At 46.1% G+C, this 21,354-nt stretch overlaps 1 protein-coding gene across 1 annotated transcript in view; it reads right to left on the reverse strand.

Annotated features, from left to right (window-relative positions):
* LOC8032757 (choline O-acetyltransferase-like) overlaps positions 1-16,355 on the reverse strand; it is a 28,775-nt gene extending 12,420 nt beyond the window's left edge. Inside the window, exon 1 of the mRNA XM_040220290.1 lies at positions 15,956-16,355. Coding sequence (XP_040076224.1) covers positions 15,956-16,355 — 400 coding nt within the window. The remainder of the gene's footprint in view (positions 1-15,955) is intronic.
* Between the last annotated feature and the right edge of the window lie 4,999 nt (positions 16,356-21,354).

A 21,354-nucleotide genomic window follows, 5' to 3' on the forward strand; every position in this document is an offset into this window, starting at 1 on the left:
GATCGGCCCACTTAAGAAAAAAAAAAAAAACGTACGCCCGCACGGGGGTTTGAACTCAGGACCGCTTACGAGGCAGACGTCTTAACCACTACGCTACACTCCAATTTTTTTTATTGCATGGGAAACAAAAACGGAGAGTCAGAACAAACAAAAATATCGCACTACAAAAATAGGTCCCTCATTTATCACTACAGTTCTTTCATCTGTAACAATTTGTTAAACAATCGTACCCAATCTGGCTTTGTGTCGCGACCTTCGTATACGCTGGTGACTTGTGCTACCAGTTGAATGAAATAACAGTGCACAGACTTCGGCGTCTGAACGGCATTTCGCACGTCCATTCGGGATTTCCATATGTTGTATAAACTAAGGAGCATAATGAGGTGGTACGGAAGGGTGTCCCCTGGCATTACGGGCAGAAAACGAATGGAATGCGGTGTTATATCTAGGCTTTTGCGCAAAGTTCTCTGTAACACATCCCCCCAAAAAATTGCGTCCCAGCAGTTGATAAAAATGTGCTCCACAGTTTCTGGCTCCTTACACAATAAGCAGTTTACAGTCCATGGAACAAAGATACCATTTTCCTGCAACCATACCTTGGTGGGTAAAATAGAACAATGTAATTTGAAAAAGAATGTTTTGATCCTAGGAGGGATTCCGATCTTTTTTACACGACACAGCACATCGTGCCCGGGGTGATTTCTCTACAAGACTCGGTATATTGGCTTTGGGAAGAGAATATCAACAAGGTCCCGCGTTAGTTTTTTCCTCGACACAGTTGCGAGGTACTCCCGAGAAAAACGGACTGCTAGAAAATTAAAGGCCTGAACAGCCTCTTTCAGGTATCCCACCAGTCTTGGTGGGTGATATTCAATGGTTGACACAACAAAAGTGGGGATAAAGGATGCCAGCTGGTTTTAGATGACTTCGCGAATAAAAGGGACTTCTTGTTGAAGTCCACATGAAAACCGCAAAAACACGGTGAAACTTTTGTATGTTGCTCGTTGCACAGTGTAGAACTTGTAGCACATACCAAAGCTTGGCAATTAAAAAAACGTTGCACATAGTTGCTCTCGTAAAAATCGACAGATCTCGGTGGATCCAGCGCTTGGAGCGCTTGTCGATATCTGCTGCCACAGTTGACCAATAGGTTGTGCTGTTTCTGTGGCTCTCCAGTTGCACACCGAGGTAGTTGCATGGAGTGCAGCTCCATTGGATGTCCTCAAAAACTTCGGGCGTGCTCGCCCACGTTCCGTGCCAGAAGCCCCTGCACTTTTGTAAATTCACCGAGGCACCCGTGGCCTTGCAGAAAGTGTGCGTCAACCGTAAGGCGTGGCTTACACTCGTTTTATCGGTGCAGAAAAACGCAACGTCATCCGCATAAGCCAAGACTTTGGTTTCAACGCTGTGCAGGATATATCCTCGGACATTTGAACTTTGGATTATGCTCTGACACAGTGGTTCGAGGTACAAAAAAAAAAAAGTAAGGGGGACAGCGGGCACCCTTTCCTCACAGAAGAATAGACTGGTATACTTTCCGTCACGTTATTGTTAGGTACCAAACTCGTATAGCAGTCGGTGTATGACATCTTAACACCTTGTAATATTATCTTTCCAACGCCTACATGCGCCAGTATTTTAAAAAGGACATCATACTGAACGCGGTCAAACGCTTTCTCTAAATCGATTTGCAACATTGCCACTTGGTCGCCTCTTCCAGACACACAGTCTAACACACTTCGGGCCATGTGAATATTGCTCTGCATTGCTCTACCCCTTATCCCACATGTTTGATGTTCCCCGACTACTTCACAAATAATAGATTGTATTCTGTTTGCCAGTACTTTTGCGAATATCTTGTAGTCCACATTACAAATGTTATCGGGCGGTACCCTTTCACGCAGCGTCGTTGGTTGTTGTCGATTTCTTTTGGAATAAACACCGTGTGTGCCCGTAGAAACGAAGGCCGAAGCGCGTTTGCCTTGTAGGCCTCTTGAAAAACTTCATGCAGCACGAGACAAATCTCGTTCTTGTGCACTTTATAAAACTCAGCGATTATCCCATCGGATCCCGGTGTTTTTCCTTGTGGGAGAGCGTCCACAGAATTCACAATTTCTTGCACACTAATCGGTTCTTCAACGGTTTGAACACAGTCTTCACTCAGCCGCGGTAGTAACGTTATCAATTTTGCAAGACCCTCGGTATCGTCTGCGAATACGGGACAGATCAGCAGTGCTCGCTAGTGATCAAGAAAGACGCGTTCGATCTCCTCCTTATCAGTGACGATTCTGTTTCTCTGCTCTATCTCTAGTATTTCCTTACTCTGTCCGTGTCTTTTTTCGTCTTCCAACGCCTTGTTTGTGGGTTGTTCTTCCAAGAGAAACTTTTCTGCCCTCGAACGCACGACCGCGCCCGCGTACCGCTCCTTATAAAGACTGTCAAACTGAGCTTTTATGTACTCTATGTCCTTGGTTCCGTAGCCAGGATTTTTGCATTGAAGCTCGTATAAAAGATGCAAGTCACGCTGGAGTTGCTTTTCTTTTAGAGCGCAGCTCTTAGGGGCCCGTTTCCAGCCTGAGCGGCGTCGGCGTCGGCGTAACCGGGGACCGAGGGAAGGAGGAGGAGGAGGGGTCTACCCTCCTCCTCCTCCTCCTTGCGGAATAGGAAAAACAGCCCTGTGTTTTTCCTATTCCGCATTCCAGTTCAGTACCCACAACGGAGCAGACAAAAACTAAAGAGAACTCTAGATACACAAGAAATAAACTGCAGAAGTGAAGTAAGCTGGGCGAGCAGGTATGATGACATACTGAACAGGACATCGCACAAAAAGACAAGGACATAGGAAAAACACACGCGCTACGCACAAGTGTGTGAGACGGTGTTGTGTCGTGTGTGACACGGTCAGGCACTGCGTGACTTTCCGCACCTTCTCTTCTTCTTCCTTTTTTAGAGCGCAGCTCTTAGGCGCCCGTTTTCGGCTTGAGAGGCGTCGTCGTCGCCGTCGGCGTAACCAAGGTCACCCCAAGGTCACGTGACCCCTCCCAAGCTCACGTGGTCACCCCAAGGTCACGTGACCCCTCCCAAGGTCACGTGACCCCCGAATCACGTGACCCCCCGAGATCACGTGACCCCTCCCCGAGGTCACGTGACCCCTCCCCGAGGTCACGTGACCCCCCCTCGCCCCGCCCCCCCCCCCCCCAAGTCATGCGACCCCCCCCACCCCGAGGTCACGTGACCCCCTCCCCCCGATGTCAGGTGACCCCCCCGGAGCATATTAAAGACCGAGGGAAGGAGGAGGAGGAGGAGGGGTCTACCCTCCCCTCAGTACCCTTCCCTCCTCCTCCTCAAGAGCTGCGCTCCAATTCGGCGTTACACGGAGTTGTAAACGGCTTTCACTTTTTTCGTGCTTGTAATAATTAAGCGTGCTTGCTCTTTCAATTGCCAACTGTTTTGCGTCCTGCTTAAAGGTTTTCCACCTCGCAAAAATGTGTTCCCCGTTTTGACTTCCCTGTCTAGGTAATTTTCGCGTTTCGGACACGAAAAACTCGCCTTTAAGCAGCTGAGAATCTAGCTTCCAAAGTTTCCAATCGATGTGCTTATGCTTCCTCCGTTTTTGTCCAATCGTTATCGGAACCATCCAGCGATCTGTGAATAAAACAGGTTCTACAGTATAACCCTTTAAAAGTTTTATTAGTTCAATAGAACAATACAACCTTTCTAGTCTTGCATGCGACGCCCGTTGAAAGTGCGTGAACTGTATGAGTCTGGTTCCTGTTCGAAAGTTGGCTACGTCTAGCAAGCCTCCCTCTTCGACTACTTCGAGCAATAATTGTTCACTTCTACCAAGATGGGGCCTGGTCGGCGTTCGGTCATTTAAATCGCAAACACAATTGAAGTCTCCAAGAACAACTAGTCTATCACACACCCTGTATGAGCGCAAGTGATTGAAAAACTGAACTCGAGAATTCAGGTCGTTTGGTGCATACACAAAATACACCCGCCACCTGCATTCCTGCATCCGGAAATCACACATTACAAAGCGGCCCTGCAAGTCAACCGTCAGAGCTAGTCCCCTTAACTGGACTGACTTTTTTATAAACAAGAAACAACCTCCCGAAAGACCGACAGCATGGCTGACACATACCTCGTATTTTCTCAAAAAAAGTGGTAAAGCGCGGTCAACCTCTTCCTCATTCTCTATCTTTGTCTCTTGTACTGCTAGAACGTCAATCTCCCTTCCTTCGAGTAGACGGTGTAGCTGATTCTCCTTTTTCCTTGAATGAAAACCCCGTATATTTAAGCTGGCGAAGCGGAAACCGCCCATCGCTGCTTAAGCGGGTGGCTTTTCCTGGGCTTTCCGCGCAAGCGACTTCGACGTGTTTAAGCACAAGGTGTTGGTTCTGCCCTTGCCATGTTTTACACCTTCTTTGCTACAGGCAGGCCTACAATCTTGCAACAACGTTATTCAAGTGAAAAAAATTAAAAATTAGGCCCCCTTTGACCTTTGTGGCCCATTCTGATGTTTCCCATTTTGGGAAACCGTTCATCATGTCAATCACAAACTGAAGTGCTGGACTCCTAAAAATCTTTTCATCTTTAGCCCTTGTTGGCTCGGAGGCGCCTGATTTTTTTGTCTCAGTATACAGACGTGCTCGAGGCTGTTTTTTGAAAAGTGTTCCTAAGGGTTCTGCTGTTTGTTGGAAGATGGTCGATCATTTGAATAATTTACAGTAAAGTTGGGGAAATATGGTAGCACTGATCATGTCGGCGATACATAAGAATGTTTCCTCAAGTTTGGCAGCTCTGGTGGAACCCACCCTGCTTTTTCTCGCTTTTGATTACAATAAAACGAAAAAGAAATTTTATATGAAGATATGAGCATAATCTGAGCTTTCATGTAGCGAGCGAATACCATGCCTTTTAGGTAAGGGGTTTACATGCGCAAGCAGTGAGGAGGTGTACGCCACCGTCCACGGCAGCCGTGGAAACGCAGACCTCATCTGGAAATCCTTGCTCTCAATGACTGAGTCACCGTACCGCGACTGTCCATGTTTATGATTTTTCTGATTCTGGCCTTATCAAATCCGCATGGTAAGATGGAGGTTAATGGCTATACCCTTTCTTACGGGCGGTAGTTTGCGCTTCCTAGCCTGAGTCTAAAAAGTCCAACATATGATTCTTTCCGCCCTTCTAAAAACATATTCCTACCCTAACTATACCCAGGCAGTGTGGGATATCACCAGGATGACCTTCGGGAGAGCGGCAAAAAAACAACGAAAAACGTCCCCCTGCCTCTTCCCCATGGGGGGGAGTCGCCAATTTTCCTCTCGTCAAACCTCGCCGGCATTACCGCAGCACCAGACCCACTGAAAGACAGGGTTGAGATTTTGGGCCGGAACCACGGGGAAGGGACTCCCAATTTTCTTCCGTTTTGCCTGTCCCCAGCTGTGCTAGTTAGTTGTGCATCATTGAATTTTTCCTTGATAATTTCCGCCAATCCTCTAATCGTCTCTTTGTAATTGTGAACCTTTTCTCTTCCATCCTTCCAACATCGTCATCAAAGCCCAGAGTACCGGCCAACTCCGTTACCCCTTCAAGGACAGCAAGGCGCAGCCGTGTACCCTTCAAAACTAAGTGTTCTAGTGTCTCACTCTCATTCTGGCAGGCTCTATACGTCCTCGTTCTAAAAACTCCCGTCTTCGCCTCGAACAGCAAAGAACTTCCAAATAAATTTTCAAACATATTTTCCTTTCTTGTGTCCCGTTTTTGTGGCCTGTATCTTGTTACAGCTGATTCTTCCTACATTCTTCCATCCCATATTTTTTTTCTGCCTCTTTCACTCCCTTCTTTACTGAAGCAGTCTCCTCAGCTCCATTACTAGTGTGAAGGTATTGAAATGTAAGCTTTCGGTTTCGGTTTGTCCATATTGTTCTTAAACGTCTCATGCATAAATACTTGAATACCTTCCGTGCCCACCGCGTATAATACATTTTGGTCAGCCCTTGTTCAAATTTGTCTCCCTGCTCTTAAACGACGACCAGCCCATATCTCCCATGTTCTCGCTCATTTGGCGTCTTTCCATATACTGCCAGTGCCAATCTCCCCGCAGGGGGCACCTGCGAAATCAGGTGTTTGGAGAGTGGCGTCTCCACGGACCCCGAGCCCCGCAGGGGGGGCCTGCACCTTAGGTGCTAGGTGCTTGGTGAGTAGCGTCCCCACGGACCCCAGCCGCGTGGGCCACCATACCCGCACGCGGGGGGAACCTACTTTAGAGTAGGTGCTTGGTGAGTGGCGTCACTACGAACTCCGAGCCATGTGGGTTCGCCCACCAACGTCTGACTGTGCGTGGCTTAACCCGTGTCCGAGGAAAAGGGGACCCTGGCGGTTGAGCTGAACCCGGGGTTTGCTTGGACCCTTCGGGGCTCCCCGGGCAAGGCAATACACCGCTTCGACCCCTGCTTCTCGTAGAGGGGTGTCCTGGCTTGGCCCGACCAGGATGATTCAGTCAGTCGCCTCTTCTACCCTCTTCTTCCTTCTTTCACTTTTCCTTCTACCTCTTTCTCTTTTCTTCTACCCTCTCTTCCTTCTTTTTTCACCTTCTTAGGCGGCAAGGGCTAACCTTGAGTGGAAACAGGTTCTGTCCCTGCAACCACACTAGGGTATAGTGACCGGGCAGCACTGGTAGAGTAATTGTGTCTGCCAAGCCCATCTTGCTATGGCACATTACCTACCCCCTTGTTGGGCTCCGTGGTGCGCGGTGCACCCGGGCACTGAATCTTTGTCCCATCTTTATGGGTTATAGAACTAAACCAACCTGTTATCGGGCCCGGAAAGGGTCCGCACCGAAGTCCTTAAAAAAAACACGACCTCATCTATTCCTACATTCCCCAAATTTTTGGTTATTCACTGAGAAGATGATACACTCCTTTCCAAAATGTCCCCCTTTCTTGTTTCGAAAGTGCTCGAAAGTGCGGTTGCAAAGAATTTCAAAGCTAAAAAGATGCCCTCGGGAGACCTACTCGTGGAAATCCAATCCAGACAGCAGAGTACTACACTTCTTGCTTTGAACTCTGTGTCTGATCACCAAGTGACCGTTTCACCCCATCGTACACTTAATACTATTCAGGGCGTTATCTCTAAAAATAACCTGATTGAGGCCTCTGACACTGAAATACTTGAAGGGCTCTCTGAGCAAGGGGTAGCAGCTGTGAGGCGCATCTCTCTTTGTCGGGATGGTCAAGAGCGGAAAACCAAACACATAGTTTTAACCTTTGAACCTACCACACTTCCCGAGGCTCTAGGGCTGGCTATCTCCACTGCAGTGTTAGGCCCTATATGCATAATCGTCGAAGGCGCTTCAAATGCCAGAGGTTCGGCCATGGTTCTCAGCATTGCCGTGGAAAGGCCAGGTGTGCAAAATGTGCCATATATGACCACCCCACAGAGTCCTGCACCAACGACCCACACTGTACAAACTGCGGCGATCCCCACCCTCCATACTTTCGATCCTGCAGAACGTGGAAGGAAGAAAAGGAACTACTTACTCTTAAAGTCAATGAAAATCTCTCCTACCCAAAGGCACGCCGTCGTTTCGCATTCTTGCGCAAGGGCAGCTATTCGCAGGTGGTGCAGCGGGGACCTGCACCACTGATGGTAGCAGTGGCCACCCAAACGTCCTTTCTGGACTATGGGAAGCCACGGCAGTCCCCTACGTCCCAGCTGATGATTCAGCTCCCGGGGCATACATTCTCGGCTGGGCGGTCTACGGACCCTCCCAGCCAGGGTGCGAACCCTCGCACTCCAACAGGGCAACAGCCTGTGTCCTCTCAGGCTGTTTGCCAAACCCAGGATGGGCCAGTGGCTGCCGCAACCGTCTCTCCTCCGCAGTCTCCTTCCGGGGAGAAGGGTGGATGGACACTCTCGCCCACATTTCCTGGAGGGAACATCATCGAAGGAGCGGCATGGCTCTCGTGCCGCTCCTGCAGCGCCTAAGGGGCAGGAACGGGTGCACTTGGGCGATTCCCCGCCCAGCACCTCCTCCGCTCATTTGGCTGGAGCTGGTCGTGGACGGGGCATGGCGCCCCATCCTCCGAGCCTGCCCAAACCAGCAGCAAAGGCCTCGCCTCAAGAAGTAGAGGCAATGGATGAGGGCACAGAAGTCTCCACTCAAGCGTGTGAGCAAGACGACATGGAGTGGTAGACTTCTAAAGATAAGCACAAAAACAAGAAACATCTAATCCCTCCAAAGTGACGTTGATTTTTTGTTGCCATATACGGCAGATTTACAACTTTTTACATATTCTTACTTAGTATTACTCTTTAGTTTAGCAACTTTTTAACTTCTTTTTAGAGGAATGACCGACTTTCACTTTATGCAGTGGAACTGCCGTGGTCTTTTACGCAATATTGACGATGTTAATTTTTTATGGAGGAGCTATATCCTATTGCTTTCTCCTTACAAGAGACTCATCTTAGCGATCATTATAAGTCAGTGTTGTGTCGCCATCAAGTTTTTAGAAAATATCGCCCCGCATCTAATTCATCTGGTGGAGAGGCGGTGGTTGTCCAAAATGGAGTAGCCTTCTTTCAGGTTCCTCTCACTACGATTCTTGAGGCTGTGGCTGTGCGCCTTCTTTTGGACCGCCTTATCACTGTTGTGTCTATTTATATTCCACCAAACATTCCGCTGCATCTTCATGATCTCCAAAGACTTATTGCACAGCTTCCTCATTCTTTTTTACTTTTAGGAGATTTTAATGCTCACCACACTTTGTGGGGTAGCGCCCGTCAAGACTCACGTGGTGGGGTTCTTGAGCGGTTTTTATTAACATCTGGGCTGTGCCTTATGAATAAGAGAGAGCCAGCCTTTTTTAGTGCAGCTCACTATTCATTTGCATCTATTGACCTTTCTTTCTCATCTCCCTCATTGCTTTCTTTATTTACGTGGAAAGTTTTAAATAATCCCTTCGGAAGTGACCACTTTCCAGTCGTCCTGGAGAGTTTGGTTTCTGTACCAAGCCTTATGAAACGTACCCCTCGTTGGAAACTGGAAAACGCAGATTGCAGTCTTTTTAGCCTAAACTTGGACCTAAAACCTCGCATGTTACAGTCCTTAACACATGATGGAGCCACAACATACATTACAGAACAGATATTTAATGCCGCTTTTCGTTCCATCCCTCAGACTTCCTGTAAAATAACCAAAAAATGTAAGCCATGGTGGAATGATGATTGTTTTATCACCAAGAAGAAACAGGATAAGGCTTGGGGCACATTTCGCACATATCCAACATTTGTGAACTTTATAGAGTTTCAGCGAAATAGGTCTCAAGCTCGTTGGACAAGAAAGCAGGCCAAGCGGAAGTCTTGGAGGGGATATTTGTCCTCTATTAGTAGCTATGTCCCACCAAAGGAAGTGTGGGACCGACTTCACAAGGTCGAAGGCAGATACCACTATTTTACAGTTCCCCTCTTTCCATCTGCATCCTCATTCCACGACCAGGCTAATCTGTTAGGTTCACATTTTGCAGCCGTTTCAAACTCCTCGCACTACTCTTCGGCATTTTTGAAGTTAAAATTTGATGTAGAGAGACCAAGAATCAGCTTGGCAGGAGGAGCCTCCGCACCCTACATTCAACCGTTCACAATGGTGGAGCTCCAAATGACTTTGAATATTCGGAAGCACTCTTCCCCAGGGCCTGATCGTATACATTACGAGATGATTCGACATTTATGGAATGAATCACTCTCAGCTCTTCTCATTTATTTTAATGGCCTGTTGAAAGATTCATACTTCCTTACCGAATGGAAACAGGCAGAAGTGATTCTGTTACTGAAGCCTGGTAAAGACCCTTTCCTCCCGTCAAGTTACAGGCCGATAGCATTTACAAGTTGCCTGGGAAAAACGTATGAAAGGTTGATCAACAAGCGTTTTGTTTACTTCCTTGAACAAAATATTATTTTGGACGTAAATCAGTGTGGCTGTCAACCTGGACGCTCCACTACCGACCACCTAATTCGGCTGGAGACTTTTGTACGGGAGGCATTTGTGAACAGGCAGCATTGCGTATCGGTATTTTTCGACTTTGAAAAGGCTTACGATACCACTTGGCGACATGGCATCCTGCGTGACCTTTTTAAATATGGAGTACGCGGCAGATTGCTTCACTGCATCAAAAACTTCTTATGTGATCGCTCTTTTCGTGTACGGCTAGGTACAACACTTTCCGACTTGTTTGTTCAGGAGAATGGGGTTCCTCAGAGTGGAGTCTTGAGTGTCACCCTCTTTGCTGTAAAAATTAATTCTCTATGCCGTGTTATAGCTCCCTCCGTATCATACTCCCTTTATGTAGATGATATTCAAATTTCTGTAGCATCGTGTAATATGTCTAGCTGTGAAAGGCAGCTGCAGCTGACTATAAATAAAATGACTAAATGGGCAAATGAAAATGGTTTTAAGTTTTCTTCAGTGAAAACAGTCTGTGTGCCCTTCTCTCTGCAGCGTGGCCTTTGGTTATATCCAAATCTTACTTTAAATAGAAATAACATTGCAGTTAAACCAGAGCATAAGTTCCTTGGTGTGGTTTTTGACCGCAAGCTGAACTTTTTATGTCACCTCAAGTGGCTGAAGCAAAAATGTATACAGGAAATGAACATCTTGAAAGTTCTTTCACACAAGTCTTGGGGTTCCGATAGGAGGTGTCTACTTCGTTTGTACTCTTCCCTTGTGCGATCGCGCCTTGATTATGGTGCTATCGTGTATGCGTCTGCCCGGCCATCTTCCTGAAAACGCTTCACCCTGTCCATCACCTTGGGTTGCGTCTTGCAACCGGTGCTTTTAGGACATCTCCTGTCTTAATTTTGTATGCTGACTCCAATGAAATGTCTCTTGAAAAAAGGCGGCAGTATCTGAGTCTAGTTTATGCCTACAAGGTGTTATCGGAACCCAGCCATCTAACCCACAGTAGTATTCGAGAGTCAAAGTTTTGTTCCACTTTTAACCATAAACCAACTGTTATTCAACCCTTGAGTCTTCGTTTTGAGAACCTCCGCCACTCCCTTAACCTACCACGGAGGATGTTCATTTTCTAGAAAGTGCATGTCATACCGCCCCATGGGATATTAAACCTATAGCTTCTGATTGGTATTTTACAAGATTTATTAAACATAACGTCTCTCCACTTATTCTACAAGAGGAATTCCTAGCTCTGCAAGAAAAAATACAGACATTACTGCCAGTTTTACACTGACGGTGCCAAGTCCTCAATTCATGTCGGCTTCGCTGTTTATTCAAATTCGTTTACTCATGTCACTCGCCTCAACAATGTTGCCAGCATTTTTACTGCGGAACTATATGGTGTTCTAACAGCCCTTGACTATATAATCAGGAGCAAAGTGATGAAAGCCATTCTTTTTGTAGACTCTCAAAGTGTTCTTAGTGCAGTATGTTCTGTTATATCAACTACGAATAAGTTGACTCAACTCGTACAGGCCAAAGTTCAACAGGGACTCGCTGGTGGGAATGACATCATGTTTTGGTGGATCCCGAGCCATGTGGGCATTGCAGGCAACGAAGCTGCAGATAGACTAGCCGCCTCCTCACGGAACCTTTTACCATCGAATATCCGGATACCTTACCAAGACCTTAAAATGTCTGTGAAATTTTCACTTTCACAGTTATGGCAATCTGAATGGAAGTTAGCCGATAATAATAAGCTTCATGCCATTAAACCAGAACTTGGCACATGGGAAACCTCCTATAATAAAAATCGTTTCCACCAAGTTCTCCTGTGCCACTTGAGAATTGGCCACTCGGTCATTACTCATCAATACCTGCTGATAGGTGAGGAACCGCCATTATCCAAATACTGTGGAAAAACTTTATCTGTTCTACAAGTTCTCTTTCTTTGCCGTGGCCTTCTACAACAATACAAGACATTCTTTCTGAGTTTTTCTCAATAACAGCATCCCGTTTCACCCTGTCTTGGTTCTAGGAGAACAGCCTCTCAAATCATTTGAACGTCTTGTAGCTTTTCTCAAAACTACAGATATTTTACACAAACTATAGCCAGCTTCTATTCTAGTCATAGTGTACTTTTAAGAATGTATTTTTAGCTTACCTAGTTTGGCGCAGTATGGCCGTCGGAGCTCTTGCGCCATCAAACCCGCAAACAACAAACATAATAAATTTTCGGAAAAAAATAAAACACTCTAAACCAATCGGGGTGTCAGTGTCGTTATAATGTTTCTGCAAATAGTAATCGACGTTTTGGAGACCCTCGACTTTGCTGTAATGCATATTTCCTAGCGTTATACAGGCTTCCAAATAATTTTCTTTTTACATATCGTAGATTATTAGTTGATAGTAGATTCCAGGCAATAGAAATGAGACTTGGGAATGGAAACAGAATATCTAGGCAATGTAAACAGTCTACCTTAGAAAATACAGTAGACAAGTACCGGATAGCACACTCCAGGCAATAAAAAAAGACTTAGCTAACAGGTTGTAGTCATAAAAGCGGTCACAGAAAATAATTACAAGTTATATAAGATTAAAACTGCGCTTGTCTCGCTCGATAAAGTCATTGAATAACAACAACAGAGTAATCTTGAAGACACAGGCAGGTGAAACAACGTGATTTTAGTAGGTATAGCAGAAACAATGAGACAACCGCAGATTTGCAACCGAAAGAATTAGAAAATATAACAAAAAACTGTGTAGCCGTGATGTCTGTTGAAATGATCCACCGTCCTGGTTCCAAAGTGCCCGACAAAGTCAGACCTGTCATTGTCAGGTTATATAAGTACAATGAAACAAACATAGTGTTCCAGAATTATAAAAAAATGTAAGAAAAAATACCCGAGTAAACGTATTTTGATGATTGTGCAAAATAAACTTCGTCGAAGGTACGACAATTTTTGCAGTCGGCACAGCACGAAAAGCAGACTGGAGCAGCGGGCGACTTGTGCATGATACACTTTTCCTAAACGATGTCGCTTATTTATGGGGTTCTGCAACGAACACTCTAAAGCAACCAACCAGACGCGTCGTACAAACAGTTTCTCGGCATAAATGAAGAAAAAAAATGCATAAACGCAATTACAACAAACGCAAAAAAAAAAAAATTTGCAAAGAGAGCACAGGAATTGGGGTACGTGCTCATTCAGCCTGATTAACACATGATTTTTATAACTGAAACCCAAATTCATGGTAATATTGCTGACTGAGAAATATTTCCAACGAATTATGCTGTGTTAAGAAAGGACAAAGGGTGATGGGGAGTAGCGCTGTTGATAAACGATCGCTTAAATACGAGGAGCTGCCTCGCAGAGACGATCATGAAAGCATATGGTGCGAGCTGTTTTGAGATGAATTCGTGTTTCTAATTGGTGGTGTATAGAGCACCGAGAGTTGGAATTAATTTTTTCGAAACACTAGGTGACTTCTTAGCAACTTCTATGAAAAACAAGACTAAAAGTGTTGCCGCCCGCTAAAAGTTAGCGGTCGGCTTCATCCTTCCATAACTTCTCGAACATATTCTCTACTCTAGCATAATGTATCATTTAGATTGCAATAATTCCTTTTACCAACACCAACATTGTTTTCGTCGAGGCTATTCATGTGAGACACAGCTGTTCGAAGTTACGCGTGACATCCATCTCCATTTTTTATCTCGCAATTAAACTGACGGAGAAAATTTAGACTCGTTAGCGGCATTTGACTGAGTTCCACATCCCCGTTTAATTTCAAAATTTTCTCGCCTTCATTAATATTCCCATGTTTTATTGTGGATATGCAGTTTCCTTTTTTCGCAAATACACGACAGTCTTAAATGGACATGAATGTAGTTTTCCTGATGTCACCTCCAGTTTCCTCAGAGAACAGTTCTTGGTCCTCTTCTTTTGTTAATATTTATTAATCAGCTACATAATAGTGTTTCGTGTCAAACACATATATTTGCTGACGACTAGGCGCCATATTACATAATCGCTTCACCCAATGACCGAACTCTCTTTAAAACAGTCTAGTACGAGTATCACAATGGTGAAACAACTGGCTGATATTAAATAAATCCAAGTTCCAACGAACCCGCTTTTCTCGAAACAGAGACCCTTCTTCCTTTCACTTCAAGTTAGATGACAGGAATATGGAGAAAGTCGCAGAGTACAAAAATGTCCGTGCAGTTCTAACTTGTGATCTGGCATGTGTTAACCACAGTCACACCATTTCTTCGGACGCAGCAAGGTCCCTTGGCTAAATATGGCGTGGCCTGAGTGCTGCTCCTCCAAAACTTGGAGAGCTTGCCTACAAAACTTTTATTCAACGAAAATTACAACACGCTACCGCAATCTGCAATCCTCACCAAAATTACTGAACATTCAACTTGAAGCCGCTCAAAGCCGACAGGCCCGCTAAAGTTCCTCTGACCATGTGTTTACAGCTAATGTCTCTTCAATGAAAATAAGCATTACTTTCTCTGCTGCTTGGATGGAACAGCGCGGGTGAACAGTCACACTCACAGGCACACAAGAAAAGGAAACAGGCTCGCTGCGCTGACTTACAACTCAGTCCTATATTTCTTCTTCCTTAAATCTTCAACTTCGCCTTCGCCGTTAATGAGAGCAATTTAAATTTTTACACACCAGAGACCAAATAGCCAATAGACATTAATAATTTAGTAATTAAATAAATAAAATAAACTAAAGAAATAATAGTAAAAAACCTAAAATTAAATTAAAAATTAAATAAAAATAAATTTAAATTAACATTTTTTTTATGAAAACTATTCACCATATTTCTCATGGTCTTAAAAAGATAGGCAACCGCGTAAACGTTAACGTAGTATTTTCTGCTCCATGCAAGCTTTCTTGTTTACGTAAAAAAAGACAACTCATCTTCCGATGGAATCTTAGGTTCTACCAAAAAGCACCACTCCCGTTTTGTTCTATGCTCTGAAAGGGTGGTTTATGCAATTCCCCTCTCATTCAAAAAATAGTATATCGGGCAGACCGGGAGGTGTCTCAATGACCGGTTACGAGAGCATCATTATATCATAAACAGAGTAACATCAGGGAATCTAGGAATCCATTGACGGGATTGCGGGTGTTCAGCGGACCTGAGTAACTGCACTGTTATTGCCAGAAGTGGTAATCAGCTGACACTAGAGATCATCGAAGCTTAAAAAATATCCATGTTGGAAAAAACAATGTGTTAGTATATCTTCCTTAGCTTTATCAAAGAAAGAGTTGGATTATCGAGAGATATCATCAAAGCACCAATAGTGATAAGTCATTGTTGGCTTAATTTTTATTTAAAAAGATTATTTTAAATTTTGTTAATTTAATTTTGAATTTAATTTTATTTTTTTAATATTATTTTGTTAGTTGTCTTATATTTATTTAATTATTAGTTATTTATTAATGGTTATTGGTTATTTGATCTCTGGTGTGTAAAAATTAAATTGTACTCATTGACGGCGAAGGCGAAGAAGTTGAAGATTTAAGGAAGAAGAAATATAGGACTGAGTTGTAAATCAGCGCTGCGAGCCTGTTTCCTTGTTGTGTGCCTGTGAGTGGGACTGTTCATCCGCGTAGTTCAATCCAAGCATAAATTGCCAACTAGCTCAAGCATTCACATTATCAAGCTTCATTTTTCTGCTGTTGAAGCTCACCGCTAGGTAGCACGCCTTGCCTGCTTAATAAAAGTTATCAGTCATCTCTTCGTTAGAATTCCTTTCCTGCTTAATTCCACATGGACATCTCCTCGCTTCAAAGCTCCTACTATTTTCAACGCAAATCTGGTTCGACTAACGCCTTTAACAAATCATTCCTACCACCAACAATTGTGGACTGGAACGGCCTTCCAGAATCTCTCGTGTTAATCATTGTCCAATGGTTTTCAAAGCTCCATCATCTTGCATGTTTGGTCTACTGACTCGCCTTCCTGGGCTGCTACTCTTCAGCTTTTCTTCAGCTTCCGTGTGTCCAGTCTCTGAAGTGTTGCGCGCGAAGCAGTCGCTGTACTCATCAATGAGGCGTTCGAGTACCTCTCGCTGCTCCAGAGTGGCAGAGGGCCCCGTTTCGATCTCCTCGCTTGGCACAGGGCGTCGTTCAGCCGTGTTGATGCTCAGCTCTTTCCTCGGAGAGGGCTCGTCGTCTGGATAGCTGACCACCGCTCGTGCTATCCGCTCGTTCTCTTCGATGTCGAGATTGTGATCCGACACGTTCATGATTGGCAGGCGAGTTTCGTTGTTCTCATTGACGTTCAAGACACAGCGTGGTATGCAGTGTTCGCGTCCTTCTTGGCCCCTAAAGTGTGCATAGACGAACACATCCGTGTGTGGTGCGCTGCCCATTACGTGGTTTGACGAATCCCACATACTTCAAGGGAACTACCGTCGATTCCTTTGCCCAAAGGCAGACAGAACGCCGCGGCAGATCAGGGATCTCAATAGAGCGCGATGTGTCGTCGTTCTCGTGAACGTTCTCGCGCTCCTCGAAAATCCTCACCGTGTTTCGACGTCTGACAACCGTTACGTGAGGTTGCTCCGTGAAAGGCTGTCCCACGAGAAGGGGTATAGACTGCGAGCTGCTGGGCACCACAAACAGCTGAACGTCCGCCGTCGCTTGATCGATCTCGATGGTAGCACTTGTCTCGCCGCACGGTGTAAAGCGTCCAGAATCCCTACCCTCAGATGGTAAACGGCACTGACGGCTCTGAGTAGGATATCTTTAGGCGGTCCGCATCTTCCTGCCGCAGAGTAACGCACTGGCTACCCAGGTCGACATATGCCCGCACTTCATGGGCATTTAGTTTCGCAGGCATAAAGTACTTTTCATTGGCAGCGTCGGCAGCGCGGAAGTTTGCATCGACCACATTCTGGGCGACCCGCGGCCCACTTTCTCGCTTTTCTCGACAGTCCTTTGCGTCATGACCCACGCGCTTGCAAACGCCGCACCGCGCCTTCCGCTGGGGCGAAAGGCAGTTCAAGGACACGTGACCATAGTCGTCGCAGTTAAAACAGAGCGTTTCTCCCCTTTCGTTGAAGAGCGGCTTCTTCCTCGGTCTGAGCGGAGGAAGATCCACCCTCTCAAGGCGCGCCTCGGACTTCGACCCCGTCGCTCGGTCGGCTCCGTTGTCGAAGCGGCGCCTCGAAGTCAAGGGCGAACTTGATGCCCCCTTCAACACCGGGGAACCGAGGACGCCATGTTGCCCAATCGCTCTTCAAGGCGTTTTAAGCAGTGAAGTAGCTCTTCTGGGGATTCGTACGTGCGTACGCTGACTGCCCTGATAGCGCATTCGTCGTTTAGTCCGCTTATGATGTACTCGATGCACGCCTCGTCACTAAGGTTGCACCGACGAGCCTTTGAGAGCTTGTCGTAGTAGTACGATTCAATCGGCTCACCTCGCTTGCGACGCCGATCCTCCATGTCGCGATGCAGCCGTTGCACTGATGTTGCCGACGCGAACGCGCGTCTGAGTTCTTCCTTCCATTCCGTCCACGTTTTATCTACCGACGACAGGGAATCGTACCAGCTCCTCGCCGGGCCCTCAAGCTTCGTAAGTGCGTTGCAGGACGTCATCCTGTCATTCTAATGATAGATGTCGGCAAGGTCGTCGATTCGTTGGATCCACCTGTCAACCGTCCGGCAGCTTAATAACACCGGGCTGAATGACGGTACCAGCCGGGCCGTCTCCCCCATGCCGGAGACAGGCGAAGCAACCGCTTGAGTCTGGAGAATCGCCATGCCGCTGACCACTTCTCTCACCGCCGTCTGGACTGCGGCCTGGACAATCGCCGTTACGTGCAGCGCTGAATCAGGTCCCGTTGCAGACGGAGTCGGAAGTTCGTTGCCGGTCTTCTCCCCTTGGTCCTGGTTCCCGCCATCTTCTTCGTTGTTCGGGACGGTTGAAGATGCTGCGTTGCGAGTTACAGGACACATCGTTGGGGTGCGCAGGCGATCGTTTTACGTTCGGGGCTTTCGTAGTTGATCCCACTTCTGAGTTGTTAACTCCGTAGACGTTTTGGGTAAAAAAACTGAGTTTATTGTTAATATAACGGCATGTTGCACGTCCGACCTTCGCCGCTGCCCCGAGCGAGTCTCTTTTTCTCTCCCGCTGGGTTTGCGCAACGAGCGCGCTTTCGTGAATCCCGGCACAAGTACCGCCATCTCATGTCTAAGTGGCGAACCGCGGGTTAATTAGTTATCAAAACAGTGATAAACACGTTAAACTCCACCGTAACTCAAGCACGTTTGATCGCTGCGTTGTTAGTGACTTTTATGCTTTGCTTCTACGTTTCGGACGCATCGGTCAAGTGCACAATCTTGAATATAAACTAAGGCACGTGAAATAATGGTTTCACAAATTTAGACATTTCTTAGATAAACTAAAAATTGATAAAAACAAGGTACCAATAATTTTGGTCACTTTCAGCAGCTCACACTAATAACCAACATTTTATGTTTTTTGTATATTTCAGTCTTTGATATAGTCGGGTATATTCTGAAGATCTTATGCTACCGAGATCTCACCGCCTGAAGTCAGACCGCCAAACAGGTCGTTGCTGGTCCCATGCAATGCACAAGGTGCACTTGTCGGTGAATACGACGATCTTTCAATGATCCAGTGTCAATGATTAATTCTTCCGAGCAAACTCAAGACGCCGTTGATTGTGTCTAAATGTCAAGAATGGTTTCTGGCGTGCCACGCGAAAACGAAGTCCAGCTTGTTGAAGTCTTCTTTTTATGGTCTCTTCGCTCACCCGAAGTCCGAGCTCCTGCTGTCTCTCCTTAATTCTAAGTGTCGGCTTGTCAACCACCGCTGCAATCATCCACAGATCCTCACTCGGAGTTGTAGATGATGGCCGACGTGCGGGTGGTGTATCGTGAATGCGGCCTTTATCGCCGAAAAAACGGACAATCCGAGTGACGGTTTTCACATCGCAACCAACTCTCCAAGCAATGTCTTGCCTGCTTTGTCCAATTTCAGCAAGCGCGATTATTTGATGTCTTGTCTCCTGCGGAACTCGTGACATAGCACTGGAACTTTGTGGCAGCCGGAATAATGCTTTCACCTTCTATACCGCAACACACGTCTAAAATAGGCTTCTCTCATGAAACGCGAATCATGAGGAACCAATATGGTTGCACCTCTTATTTAAATTCATTGTGATAATCAGAGCCATCCGTACTCATCTGTGACAATGGCGCCAAAATAGCATGACAATATTCTGATGCGCAGAGGTGTGTAAAGTCCACCCGAAGTGTCAAATGGTATTTTGTGATTATAACAAAAAATTCAAGAAACCAAATGTTTGTTCCTATAAGGGACAAGTTGCATGTTCTAAAAAAAAATGAAAACATTTGATGCCGTGTGCACGATAACATTTTTTTATGCACATCGTGGTTACCAAATTATTTCTTATCAAGCCCAATTATTGCCGCTTTCCCCCTCTTCCCTATCAATCAGGTTGATAGGACATTCTCTACACGATGACTTTGCAGATGGCTTCCTGATCGGCCACCTATCGCTGATGAGGGATCATTGTTGTTATGCCTGATATCATATGAAACATAGGGTTTTTTACATTTGTGAGCATCGATCGAACACTCTTGCTTTACCTACACCTAAAGCAAGCTCCAGTTTATGAGCAGTTGTAACATCATCTCCGAACATTGGAGCCAACACCCAAAGGCGGCAATTCTAAGCGGCCATGCTTTTGTGCTTCACACTTCTAAAGGCTGGAATCCCGATAAAAGCTATATGCGTCCACCCTCTGATAACAGAACCGTTTGGCCCCAATAGCCCGGCTCCAAAAATGCGGCAACGCTCGACGCGCCCCGTGCCTGATTGGAAAGCTCATATGGCCGGCGACTGTAGATTCAAAGCTTTGAACAAGTGGCTTTCACAGAACCGACAAAGCTTCTACGGAAACCTGACCAACACAAATTAGTAGTGGTTGGCGTTGTACACGGCGATATAACCTACAAGACCAGCAAATTCACCACAGATGTGTATATTGTGAAGAACCTCGAATCTCTGTAGTTGTCTAGACAAGACAACGAGATGTTAAGTGTTGTCAAGAGACCCAACTAAGTTGCCAGCTCAAACTCCAAGACAGTGAATGCTAAAGCTGAGTTCCACTCGCTCTTTACGGGTCTTGAATACGTGAACATTCCATACACGATAGGATTGCTCCAAGACGCTGTTCCATTTTTTTTAGCCTCCCCAAGAAGGATCCCAATAAATCCCATGCAAGAGGTGAAGAAAGAGCTCCAGAGTATGGTTTGGCTGGCGTTATAGAACCCATGGACGAACCTACCGACTGGTGTTCCGCTATGGTAAAGGCGCGGAAACCAAATAGAAGCTTTTGAATCTGCGTATATTTCAGATCGTTGAACAAGTACTTTAAAAGAAGACGTCATACTCTCCCTACCATGGCCCACATTCGCGCTAAGTTGGGGAATGCAAGGTTATGTCACGTTTGCTCCGGGATGCAGGCAGGACTTCCAACTTGCCCAGACCCAGAAGTGCCCCGTTTATTGCCACACCCACATATATAGACACATATCAGGTCACATGACAACAACAGTGCGCAGCACTCCTACGACGAGTCATCTCGAAGCAGACAGTAGAGCGCGATAACTGATAGTCACGCGCGTCTTAGGTTCTACCGCAGGAGCGATAACACTACATCCCCCTTTTCGAAGCTGAAGCACAAATATATTTTTTTTACAAACAAATAAACGCTATGAACAATAAGATGACCATGAATCAGCTATACCACCTCAACAAGCGAGAGCCAAAATAAAGGTACGCTCAAAGCATACAATCAAATACACGGCATAAAGAACAAACAGGCTACTCAGCCTTCAGAACAAACATAAATCAAATACGCGGCATTCCGAAACTCCGTACCGCTCAGGCTTGCGTACTGTCCGACCAAATCGCGTCACATACTCCGGAGGAACCGCTGGCAACGAAACATTAGGCTTGAGTCCTTGAAGCGGACTGTTTTGGCCAATCGAACCGGGACGACTCGGGCATTCTGCACTCACGCCGCCATCAGTTTCCCCTTCCGGAAACTCGTAGCAGTCGTCACTGTTTTCAACACTTTCCCTATCCTGCTTAAGTTGGACCAGGGCTCTTCGATTCCGCTCTATTCTGCCCCCCTTATCCAACTCCACCACATACGACCGCGGCCTACTGGCCAGCTTAAGGATTACGCCCTTCCCTCTGCGGTCTTTCACCCAGACTCCCTCACCGGGCTCCAACTGCGGCAGGTGACGGGCCGCGTGGCGCCTATTGTAGAAGCGACGTTGGGCGTCCCTAAGGAGAGTGTCTTTTCGACG

The sequence above is a fragment of the Ixodes scapularis genome, unplaced genomic scaffold, assembly GCF_016920785.2.
Source record: "Ixodes scapularis isolate PalLabHiFi unplaced genomic scaffold, ASM1692078v2 PGA_scaffold4__175_contigs__length_147842914, whole genome shotgun sequence".
Classification (NCBI taxonomy): Eukaryota; Metazoa; Arthropoda; class Arachnida; order Ixodida; family Ixodidae; genus Ixodes; species Ixodes scapularis.